This window comes from Nerophis ophidion, linkage group LG03, assembly GCF_033978795.1.
Source record: "Nerophis ophidion isolate RoL-2023_Sa linkage group LG03, RoL_Noph_v1.0, whole genome shotgun sequence".
NCBI lineage: Eukaryota > Metazoa > Chordata > Actinopteri > Syngnathiformes > Syngnathidae > Nerophis > Nerophis ophidion.
The window spans coordinates 225,001-237,637 of record NC_084613.1 but is presented as its reverse complement, the minus strand read 5'-3'; the positions used below and the strand labels follow the sequence as shown (position 1 = coordinate 237,637).

Sequence of the window (12,637 nt, the reverse complement as noted above, 5' to 3'; positions counted from 1 at the left end):
AAAACAACTACCATGAAAGGTAGAAATAAAATGAAGCTTAGCGTGGAAGCTAGCGAGAAAGGCCATGAAAAAACAAGTCATCAGCAGTTGCGTGAAAGCAAACTAGAGTCCGCCAATGAATGACAAAAAGGGGCGAACTTAAATAAGGGAGGTGATGACGAGGAACATGTGTGCGTAGAACGCAAGGGGTAGGTGAACTAATAAGCTACCATGGTAACAGAATAAACAGGAAATAAGGAAGTCCAAACAACAGAATGTGATACAAAAATGGAACAAAACATAAATATGGAATGATCCGGATATCGGATCACAACAGGACCCCCCCCCCCCCCCCCCCCCCCCAAAAAAAGGACAGATCCTAGATGTCCACCTCCACAACAAAAAAGTCCACAAGCGAAGGGAGTTGCAGAGGGTGGCCATTGCGGAGGGTCGCCAGGTCGTGTGTCCTCGAATCCACAGAGGATAAGTCAGGTGGCTGTGGCGGATGGAACGCCACTGCCGCGAAAGTCTTGGTGGGCGACCTCGAAAATGCCACATCGGTGGCCGCCGAGAAGTTGAGCAGCCGTAGAGTTTTCTGAGAGGATTGCCTCCAGGCCCCAGATTGCTGCTTGCGCAGCAGGCCAGCTCGAGGATGCTGAGACGTCATCGTGGAAGAAGCAGGAGGCGGCGTCGTCGTTGCAGTGGAAGCAGGATGTGGATTCGTCGTCGTTGAAGAAGCAGGAGGCGGCATCGTCATTGCCGTGGAAGCAGGAGGCGGAGCAGTCATCGTCGAGGAAGCAGGCAGCGGCGTCGTCGCCGTGGATGTAGAAGGCGGAAGCGTCGTCGTCGCCGTGGAAGCAGGTGCGCTTGCTGCAGCCGAAGAAGGCAGCATCGTCGTGGAGACAGGCGTAGTTGTCGTCGACATGGAGACAGGGGTAATTGTCGAAGCAGGCGCTGGTGTGGGCCCCAGCCGCGGAGCAGGCGCTGGTGTGGGCTCCAGCCCCGGAGCAGGTGCTGGTGTGGGCTCCAGCCCCGGAGAAGGTGCTGGTGTGGGCTCGAGCCCCAGAGCTGGTGCTGGAGTAAGATCCAGCCTTAAAGCAGGTGCTGGAGTTGGCTCCAGCCTAGGAGCAGGTGCTGGAGTGGGCTCCAGCCTAGGAGCAGGTGCTGGAGTGGGCTCCTGCCTAGGAGCAGGTGCTGGTTTATGAACCAGGCGAGAGTCCGATGCTGGTGTGAGAACCAGGCTTGAGTCAGGTGCTGGTGTGAATACCAGGCTTGAGCTAGGGCTAGTTACAGGTGCTAGCCGTGGTGCAGGTGGAAGTGGCCTAGCAGGCTGCTGTTTGACTGTTTGAATGATCCGGATATCAGACCACAACAATATATATATATATATATATATATATATATATATATATATGTATATATATATACATATATATATATATATATATATATTCTGCTCCCCTCAACGAACCTCCCAACCTCCCCCCCAGCCATGGCAGCACCCCTTTCCACCACCTCTACGCAGACATTAGTCATCTCTGCGGACCAGGTCAGAGGTCTACTGAGGAAGCTACAGCCAAGGAAAGCAGCGGGCCCAGACAAGCTGTGCCCCCGACTCCTGAAGACCTGTGCTGCAGAACTGGGTGAACTACTTCAAAGGATCTTCAACCTCAGCCTGCAGCTGGGAAGAGTGCCCACCCTCTGGAAGACGTCATGCATCGTTCCAGTTCCCAAAAAGAACTGCCCCAGTGAGCTGAACGACTACAGACCAGTGGCGCTCACCTCTCATCTAATGAAGACATTGGAGCGGCTCTTTCTCAGCCTCCTCAGACCACAGGTGCAACATGCCCAGGACAGCCTGCAGTTTGCGTACCAGGCAGGCGATGGTGTGGAGGATGCTATCCTTTACCTGCTGAATCGAGCCCACTCACATCTGGATAAGGGAAATGGCACTGTGAGGTTCCTGTTCCTGGACTTCTTGAGTGCCTTTAATACCATCCAGCCCCGCCTCCTTCAGGACAAGCTCTACAAAATGCGAGTGGACCCCTGCCTGGTTGCCTGGATTTTGAACTACCTCACCGACAGGCCACAGTACGTCAGACTGAAGGACATCACGTCTGACACTGTGATCAGCAGCACCGGAGCACCGCATGGAACGGTGCTAGCCCCTCTTCTCTTCACCCTGTACTCCGCTGACTTCTGCTACAACTCAGAGCTGTGTCACATCCAGAAGTACGCGGATGACACAGCCATCGTCGGGTGCATCAGGGACGGCAGAGAGGAGGAGTTTCGGAATCTGGTGAGGGACTTTGTTGTCTGGTGCCACACGAACCTCTTGCAGCTCAATCCATCAAAGACCAAGGAGCTGGTCATTGACTTTGGGAGGTCGAGTCCACGGTCACAACCTATTGTGATCGAGGGAGTTGAGGTACAGACCGTGGACTCATTCAAGTACCTCGGGGTTTGGGTGGACAATAAGCTGGACTGGACTGTTAACACGGACCATCAGTACAAGAAAGGACAGAGCAGGCTGTACTTCCTCAGGAGACTGCACTCCTTCAACATCTGCAAAAAACTCCTGTGGATGTACTACCAGTCTGTGGTTGCCAGTGTTCTGTTCTACATGGTAGTGTGCTGGGGGGGCAGTACATCTAAGAAGGACAGCTCCAGACTTGAGAAACTGATCAGGCGGGCCGGTTCTACAATCGGAATGAAACTGGACACACTGGTGACGGTGGCAGAGAAGAGGACTGTTGACAAACTAGTGAGCATCCTGGATGATGCCAGTCACCCTCTGCATAGCGTTATCAGTAGCCAGAGGAGCCTGTTCAGTGCTAGACTGCTTCATCCCAAGTGCAGGACTAATAGGCTCAAAAACTCCTTTGTCCCACACGCCATTAGACTGTAAAACTCCTCTCTGGGAACGGGGGGCGGGGGTTACAAGGATGACAGGGGATGCAAAACAACAACATTGCAATACGTTTTCATAACATGGTCACTACTGCCTACTTTGTCTTGTTATATTCTTATTTTACTGTTATATTTTTATTCCCATTGTTGCTTTTTAGTTTTTATTCTTATTGTAATATTTCTGTATTTTGTTTCCATTTAAACCCCCATTATTTACTTTTTACTTTTATTTGAATTGATCTCAACTCTGTACACTGCTGCTGGAATTTTAATTTTCCTGAAGGAACTCTCCTGAAGGAATCAATAAAGTACGATCTATCTATCTATCTATCTATCTATCTATCTATCTATCTATCTATCTATCTATCTATCTATCTATCTATCTATCTATCTATCTATATATATATATATATATATATATATATATATATATATATATATATATATGTATAAATACATATTTCAGTGTTTATTTATTTACACATAGACACACACATAACACTCCTCTCTACTCATTGTTGTATTTCAAAGTGCAATGCTTTGCAGCCAGTAGCAAAGCCTTTGAAGGAGCATAGGTATGGGCAGCATCTGTGACATTTAATTTGCAGGAAAGGAGTGAGTTTAGGGTTGAATTGTCCATCCTTGTTCTATTCTCTGTCACTATCTTTTTTTGGACATTACTACTTGCCATAGTTTTGAAGCAATGCATGATGGGATTCCGGATGTTGTATGTCAGTGTATTAACGTGCCGGCTGTAATAAACAGACGCTGAGAAATAGCTGCGTGCCTGCCTTCTTTACGGGTTACAGATACACCAATGGATAACGGAGACATGTATAATAGTCTCCTTCCTGTTGTGTGTGCAGTTTTGCACTCTCCAAAAGCCGCAGATGTTATAACATGACTGGGCCGGCACGTTGTTTAAATGGGGAAAAAGTGGACGTGACGACAGGCTGTCCTCACTAGGTCCGGCCGGAAATCGGGAGAAATTCGGGAGAAATTCGGGAGAATAGTTGTCCCGGGAGATTTTCGGGAGAAACACTGAAATTCGGGAGTCTCCCGTAATATTCGGGAGGGTTGGCAAGTATGCCTATAAAACTCCACCTTTTGACGAGTCTTCAAAGTCCCCAAAGCACTACTCTAAAAGACCCTAAACACTAAGGGTATTACACTACATCAGTTAGGTTTAAAAAGTAGCAAACTTATACTGCAAAGCTGTAGTAGTGTGCTTTGCTTATCATACAGTATTAAATTTATTTTATCGGTCAGCAATATTACTGATATTTTTATTCTAAAATTTATATTAAAAATCAAACAGATAGTTTTATGATACGACTACAGTGTGAACTCTCCTGCACTCCAGTCGCATAATGGCCAATAATGATGACGCTTATCATGAGCGTCATCATTAGTCACCAAAATATACAAATGCAAAATAAATTACTTACAAATTAGCAGAAAAAGTTTAAGACAATGTTTTAGGAACTACCGTCAATCGAAGTTCCACCACTGGTCACCAACACACTCTTCAGAGCAGACACCGAGGCAAATGTCTCCAAAACTGCAAGAGACGTCTTCTTTCATAATCGTCTCTGTGGTTCAGAAAATGTTGACTTTGATCGCATAGAATCCTTGAAATTGCCACAATTGCGCCAGTACTGAGAGGGCTAGAATTGAAGCATGTTTAGTTCGAGTTTACTTCCATAAACAATGCAGGAGTCTGGACATATTTTTTAATAATGTGAACTACTACTGTATTTTCCGGACCATAGGGCACCCCGGAATATAAGACCATCTACTGGTACAGTTTTTTACACTTTTTGCCGCGCACTTCTTTATTATTGTTTTATTACGTTTTTTGGAGAGTGCATGTTTTCCTGTATTTTGCACTCTTATCTTTACACGATGTGCCAAATAAAATTGCTTCAAGGTCAGTAAGCACATCCAGAATTATTCCGTACATTAGGCGCACCGTGTTATAAGACGCACTGTCGATTTTTGAGGAGATGAAAGGGTTGTAGGTGCGCTTTATAGTCCGAAAAATGCGGTACATAAAACGATCAGATTTGACCAAACAAAAATTAGGATTGGACATCTTACTCTGCAGTGTTGTGGAAACAGTAAACAGAGCTTTAACACTGCTGCGGTCTGGCTCAACCTTGCTAATGTAATCCATGTAATGAAAATGTGAACTCGACTTTCAGTATAGTAATGCGGGTGTTACTGATGAAACGGATTGGATTGGATAATAAGCGCTGACAAGGGGTCTTCAAATTATTTATAATCGTAATGAATAATGACAGGTTATATTATTAGTAATTTATACTCATACGACTGCATATTTATATTGAATTGTTCTGCATTTTTTTGTAAAAGAAAAAAAAAAATCACACCAGATTATTTAGGGGGCGACTTACCAATATTTTAGGCCACTTAAAATAGGCCTAAGGCCAATGGTTTATACACAGATTAGCTAGTCAGAGAGCGTATACATTGTAGTTGTAATAATACGGTATAGCTCGGTTGGTAGAGTGGCCGTGCCAGCAACTTGAGGGTTGCAGGTTTGATTCCCGCTTCCGCCATCCTAGTCACTGCCCTTGTGTCCTTAAGCAAGACACGTTACCCACCTGCTCCCAGTGCCCCCACACTGGTTCAATTGTAACATAGATATTGGGTTTCACTACGTAAAGCGCTTTAAATCACTAGAGAAAAGCGCTATATAAATATAATTAACTTCACACTTCACTTAACTACGCATGATGTGTTGCGTGTGTCATAGTCGATTGTCAGTTGTTCATCTGGTCTAGCTGGCCAGGGACGTTTCCTGTTATTTTGGGAAAGCAATGAATTGATTTTGAAATATCTTGTTTCAAGTCCCACATTTTAGCTAACTCTAACGGCATCCATCTGCTCCAACGTCTCACTCTTCTTTCGTGCTTGCAAAATCTGTAGTTCATCCTCAGTATTTTAAGGTTAAAAAATATATGGTTCTGAATTCAAGTCTTTCCAAAAATAGTCATCTTAATTGTCTGTTACCAATTAGTATTTGATTCCGGAAGTAGGAAAAACAGTTGTTGCCAGAAGTCAGAAATCAAAGCGCGGAAAAAAATCAGTCTTGGAAATGGTCAAAATGATCAAAATACACTAAGTATTGAACAAATTACATATTGTTATCAACATGTTTGTTACTACATTGCAGTGTTAATATAAAATGTTGATGGAAGGTTTTGAAGTTGTTTTACAGGGCTTTGAAGGCTACAACTGTAGCCGCAACTTTCAAGCGATTGTTATCATCTTTAAAATCCTAAAAAAAAAAAAAAAGATCTTGTCTCCCATAATGATTGTGAATGATAGGCAACATTCCAAAAACGTGAAGTTCCCCTTTAAACATGTACCCTTTAACACAAGAATTCTTAACCTTTTTGACCTCGGAGTCCAACTTTTTCACTGCAGAGGGTCCCACTCGAATATTAATACTGAATTAGTAATATTTCTCTTGATTTTAGTTGTATTATATTATTATTACATGTAACTTTCTTAGTTTAAAACCTTGTCAAATTATATAAAAACGTGTGAATTACACATTACTATTTATTCAACAAATAAACCATAGTCTTGGCCAAGGCAGAATACAAAGAAAACTACTAACCAAATACATTGCTAAAGAAGGGGACTCATTAATAAATGTACATACAATTATGTTATGGTAAAATAGATTAACTATATTAATAATGAATATGTTTCCTAGATAAACTGTCAATGAAATCAATGTGCAAATTAATTTGCAGCTTCACCACTGTAGTTATATTTTTTGCGCTTTGAAACTTCTGTATGACTTTACCTCCAGACGTCTTCTGTTTGTCTGATATTGTCATTAGGCCATAAGTGGTGGAAAAGTGTATTACAAACGTTGTCACCCATACAGACCACAACTGAAGAACAGATATTTTGAGCGGTGCTCCTGGGTACACTCTTGGCCCAACAACGGATCCCTGTGGTTAAGAAACAGTTGGAATAGTGCATGCACAAGAAGGAATGTTTTTGTTCTTTTGTTATGTAAGAAAGAATGTGGCCATCAACAAATGTTAATCATAGAATGGAATCATCCATACACCGTATCACATCTTCATGAATCATTCATTCACTAAATTGAATGGTATTGAATCACTCATACAATAAATCGAATTGTATTGAATAGTTCTGTTACATAAATTAATCGTTTTTGAAATGATTTCGTAACCCATGTATCACGATGCGAATTGATCCATCCATCACAGAGAGATTTGCAAAACTTCTACTTACAGGTTACAGCCTTGCCAAATGATATGAAACCATGTATTAATCACAAAGACCATTATTTACATAAACCTTGCGCTTATGTCCGGCTTATTAGAAAAATGAGTATAAACCAAATATACTGAATAAGAGGAGGCTCATATATAACTGACAAAAAATACCTATACGTACAACTATCTTGTGCTAAAATAAATGAATTAAACAATGAATATTGTTCCTAACTAAAGTGTCAATAAAATTATGTGCAAAAGAAAATATAGTTTCCCTACTTTAGTCCAAATTTTTGCGCTTAAGAAACTTCTCAATGACTTTAACTCAAGACTTATTCGGTTGGTTTGGTTATGGTTATGCTGTTAGTTAATTTGGAAAATCCATATCATTACAATACTGTAGATCAGTGGTCCCGCGGCCCCGAATCGATTGGTACTGGGCTGCAGAAGATTTTTTATTATTTTTTATTTTTTTATTAAATCAACATAAACACAAGATACACTTACAATTAGTGCACCAACCCAAAAAAACTCCCTTATTCATGACAAAAAAAAAAAAAAAACGCCCCCCGCCGGGCTGCGGGACAAACTATCAAGGTTGGGGACCACTGCTGTAGATAACATATTACCAGTTTTTCATTACAGCATGTTTGAGATTGTCATTAAATCCATACTTGCCAACCTTGAGACCTCCGATTTCGGGAGATGGGGGGTGGGGTGGGGCGTGGGCGTGGTTGGGGCGGGTAGTGGTTAAGAGGGGAGGAGTATATAGCTACAATTCACCAAGTCAAGTATTTCATGTATATATATATATATATATATATATATATATACCTTCGGAAGCACTCCGCCGAAGCACCGAGTGACAGTACAAAACCGTGGTGCACTGGACCCCAGCGCTGATACTCTGACAGAGAGTCGCTGTGCGAAAAGGACGTTGGTTTGGTTATGGTTAGTCATGATGTTAGCTCCTTCGGGGCTAATTGTGCTACCATAACTGTAAATTCCAGGCCGAGCCCTGCCCTCACGTTGGCTCCACACTGCAAAAAGTAAGTGTTCAAAAATTAGAAAAAAAAATTCAAAAATTAGAGGTATTTTATTTGAACTAACATGTATTATTCGTAAAGGAAAGGCAACAAGGCAACCGCTTGTTATTCTCGGGGTCTGCTCGCCGGTCAGTCAATCATATGGTCTACAAATGCATTTTTCCATGGATAACATGACATCATCGCACCAAGTGCTTGCTCTTTCGATCAATTAGTGCACATATATACAGCCCGGCCCCCGGCCAAATTTTTTTAAATTGTAATTTTGAAGAATTTATCTGAATGTGCATGAACTATCTCTGTTCAAAATAGTTTCAAATCCATCCATCCATCCATCTTCTTCCGCTTATCCGAGGTCGGGTCGCGGGGGCAACAGCCTAAACAGGGAAACCCAGACTTCCCTCCCCCCAGCCATTTCGTCTAGCTCTTCCCGGGGGATCCCGAGGCATTCCCAGGCCAGCCGGGAGACATAGTCTTCCCAACGTGTCCTGGGTCTTCCCCGTGGCCACCTACCTGTTGGACATGGCCTAAACACCTCCCTAGGGAGGCGTTCGGGTGGCATCCTGACCAGTTGCCCGAACCACCTCATCTGGCTCCTCTCGATGTGAAGGAGCAGCGGCTTTACTTTGAGTTCCTCCCGGATGGCAGAGCTTCTCGCCCTATCTCTCAAGGAGAGCCCCGCAACATGGCGGAGGAAACTCATTTCGGCCGCTTGTACCCGTGATCTTATCCTTTCGGTCATGACCCAAAGCTCATGACCATAGGTGAGGATGGGAACGTAGATCAACCAGTAAATTGAGAGCTTTGCCTTCCGGCTCAGCTCCTTTTTCACCACAACGGATCGGTACAACGGAAATGAAATTCCACCCTGTTCCGGGCGAGAACCAAAGACTCGGACTTGGAGGTGCTGGTTATCATTCCGGCCGCTTCACACTCGGCTGCGAACCGATCCAGTGAGAGCTGAAGATCACGATCAGATGAAGCCATCAGGACCACATAATCTGCAAAAAGAAGACACCTAATCCTGCGGTCATCAAACCGGAACCCCTCAACGCCTTGACTGCGCCTAGAAATTCTGTCCATAAAAGTTATGAACAGAATCGGTGACAAAGGACAGCTTTGGCAGAGTCCAACCTTCCCTGGAAATGTGTTCGACTTACTGCCGGCAATGCAGACCAAGCTCTGACACTTATCGTACAGGGAGTGGGCCGCCACAATAAGACAGTCCGATACCCCATACTCTCTGAGCACTCCCCACAGGACTTACCGAAGGACACGGTCGAATACCTTCTCCAAGTCCACAAAGCACATGTAGACTGGTTGGGCAAACTCCCATGCACCCTCAAGAATCCTGCCAAGAGTATAGAGCTGGTCCACAGTTCCACGACCAGGACGAAAACCACACTGTTCCTCCTGAATCCGAGGTTCAACTATCCGGCGTAACCTCCTCTCCAGTACACCTGAATAAACCTTACCCGGAAGGCTCAGGAGTGTGATCCCACGATAGTTAGAACACACCCTCCGGTCCCCCTTCTTAAAGAGAGGAACCACCACCCCGGTCTGCCAATCCAGATGTACCGCCCCCGATGTCCACGCGATGCTGCAGAGTCGTGTCAACCAAGACAGCCCCACAGCATCCAGAGCCTTAAGGAACTCCGGGCACATCTCATCCACCCCTGGGGCCTTGCCACCGAGGAGATTTTTAACTACCTCAGCCCCAGAAATAAGAGAGTCCACCACAGATTCCCCAGGCACTGCTTCCTTATAGGAAGACGTGTTGGTGGGATTGAGGAGGTCTTCAAAGTATTCCTTCCACCTATCCACAACATCCGCAGTTGAGGTCAGCAGAACACCATCCGCAACATACACGGTGTTGATAGTGCACTACTTCCCCTTCCTGAGGCGGCGAACGGTGGTCCAGAATCGCTACGAAGCCGTCCGGAAGTCTTTTCCATGGCTTCCCCGAACTCCTCCTATGTCCCAGTTTTTGCCTCCGCGACCGCTGAAGCTGCACACCGCTTGGCCTGTCGGTACTTTTCCACTGCCTCCTGGGTCCTATGAGCCAAAAGGACCCGATAGGACTCCTTCTTCAGCTTGACGGCATCCCTCACCGCTGGTGTCCACCAAGGGGTTTTAGGATTGCCGCCCCGACAGGCACCAACTGCCTTGCGGCCACAGCTCCGATCAGCCGCCTCGACAATAGACGTGCGGAACATGGTCCACTTGGACTCAATGTCCAACACCTCCCTCGTGACATGTTCAAACTTCTTCCGGAGGTGGGAATTTAAACTTTCTCTGACAGGAGACTCTGCCAGACTTTCCCAACAGACCCTCACAATGCGTTTGGGCCTGCCAATATGATTGAATTTTGTCTCCGAAAACTTTTTGTCTCGTTTTTAATTACTGAGGGCTGAGGAGAGGAGTGTGTGTGTATCTGTGTGTGAGTAGGGACTTGCGTAGCCAGACACAGGTGTTGGACAGAAAACAGGGAATTTAATATCATGCAAGTAGGGTTGTTCGGTATACCTGTACTAATAAAGTACCGCAATACTAATTCATTGAAATCGGTACTATACTACCTTTGAAAAGTACCGGTACCGTTTATTTATCTGATTGCCGCTCAGATGATGGGTGTGTCAAAACTTACACACAAAGTGCATTCAAGTAATAACATCTTGGAGAGGAAGAATTTCGCATTTTTACTGCTCAATAGAGTGGGTGTGTGAAGCGCAATTTGGAGGTATTTGGGCTTCAAAACTAACAATAAAGGTGACTCTTTAAACAGGGAGGTGCCGCACTGCAATTTCTGCTTTAAAACATGCCTCGCCAAACGTGGCGATTAGTATTACCACCATTGCTTCAAACTTAGGTAGACTTTTAAAATAATAAGCACTCAGATCTGACCAACGAGTTATAAAGAGTGTCAGGTAATAATGTGGTTAGACCTTTCCAGCTGTACGGCCCCCGTGCAGATCGTAGTCGAGGAGCACAGGGCAGACGTTCTTTCCAGGGTCGATATTTTCCTCTGGGGTAACACCCTTCACTTCACTAAGCAAGGGGTCTGCTAAACTCCGCTTTCAGGTCAGAATGACAAGGCCGCCGATTCGTGACATGCTTGTTGCTTTATTATTAGTGTTGCAGGATACAACCGGACCCGTTCATCACTCTACTGCACACTGCACCAGCTCCTTCTCTCTCTCTTTACTTGCCTATTCACTCACTGACATCACTCAGCCAACACATTGCCATTCTCGCAAACAAACATGCTGTATTCCCATCTCATAAGTTAACCAGCACCCTTGCTGTGCACATGTAAATATGCAGATGCGCACACAGCTGCTTAGCTTGATGCCAAATATTAGCAGAGTCAAAACTGCCCAATTAGCGTCAACTAATTAAAGGTTAAAGTACCAATGATTGTCACACACACACTAGGTGTGGCAAAATTATTCTCTGCATTTGACCCATCACACTTGATCACCCCCTGGGAGGTGAGGGGAGCAGTGAGCAGCATCAGTGGCCGTGGCCGGGTTATAATTTTTGGTGATTTAACCCCCAATTCCAAACCTGGCAGGATGCGGGTGAAGTAACTGAATTTTGTAATAAACTCCAACAATTTGTGTTTTCACTTCAACATAAGTGTGTTTTACCTGCTACTTGGCTTATCTGTGTACATTTATCCATAGTTTTGTTTTCAGTATTTACTGATGATTGTATTTTTCTTTAAAGCACACACAGTGGCAAAAATAAATCATGAAGCATTTAATATAATGTCAATCAACTTTGTATTATATTCTAACCCTAATCCTTAAATATGGCAGCATATATGGATTATGGAACATTTTAAATTGTTCTTTGAGTGCAACGAGAACAGCCCACTGTGTTTAATGCCTTTTAATTTATATTTTAAACTTCTAAAATTGTTATTTGAGTGCAATAGGAAACATATGTTTACCGTATTGTAAGATTTTAATGTTAAAATAAAGCAATATTGACATTTTTCATAGTTCCCTTTATTTGGAAAAGTATCGATATACAATTTGGTACTGGTACCAAATTATTGGTATCAGAACAACCCTCCATGCAAGTGTTGTAGCGTGTCCCTTTTTTAGCGGATTTCTGCGCTACTGCGACACATGTTGTCAACTTGTAATGTATACGTTTTGGGGGTGTATTAAAATGTACTTTCTCAATGTTAAAACATCTGATTTGTGGGGGTAAGACATTTATTGGAGGAGGCTCTGCCCTCTCTTGCCCCTATGTAGAGCCATTACGTTATGACTTCATTTAAAAAAACATGGTTGATTGGACTTCCTTTCGTTTTTGTGCTTTCTAAAAAGGAAAATAACTCCAGGATGTGGCTCCAGGTCTCGAGTTTCCCCTCCTGGATGTCCTCAAAGGTTCCAAAAGCCCAAT

General features: G+C 44.0%; 2 protein-coding genes across 4 annotated transcripts in view; one reads left to right on the top strand and one right to left on the bottom strand.

Moving 5' to 3' along the window:
- LOC133548881 (RAS guanyl-releasing protein 1-like) overlaps window positions 1-12,637 on the top strand; it is a 78,309-nt gene that overhangs the window by 8,961 nt on the left and 56,711 nt on the right. The window contains exon 2 of one of the 3 annotated variants that reach the window (XM_061893818.1): window positions 12,562-12,637. This exon is cut by the window's right edge and continues 100 nt beyond it. In XM_061893818.1, the coding sequence (XP_061749802.1) occupies window positions 12,562-12,637 (76 nt within the window). Of the gene's footprint in view, window positions 1-12,561 lie in introns of those variants that run through there. The other 2 variants (XM_061893820.1, XM_061893821.1) reach the window with 2 other exon arrangements.
- LOC133548882 (piRNA biogenesis protein EXD1-like) overlaps window positions 1-12,637 on the bottom strand; it is a 47,670-nt gene that overhangs the window by 32,461 nt on the left and 2,572 nt on the right. The gene's annotated exons all lie outside the window — the stretch shown is intronic.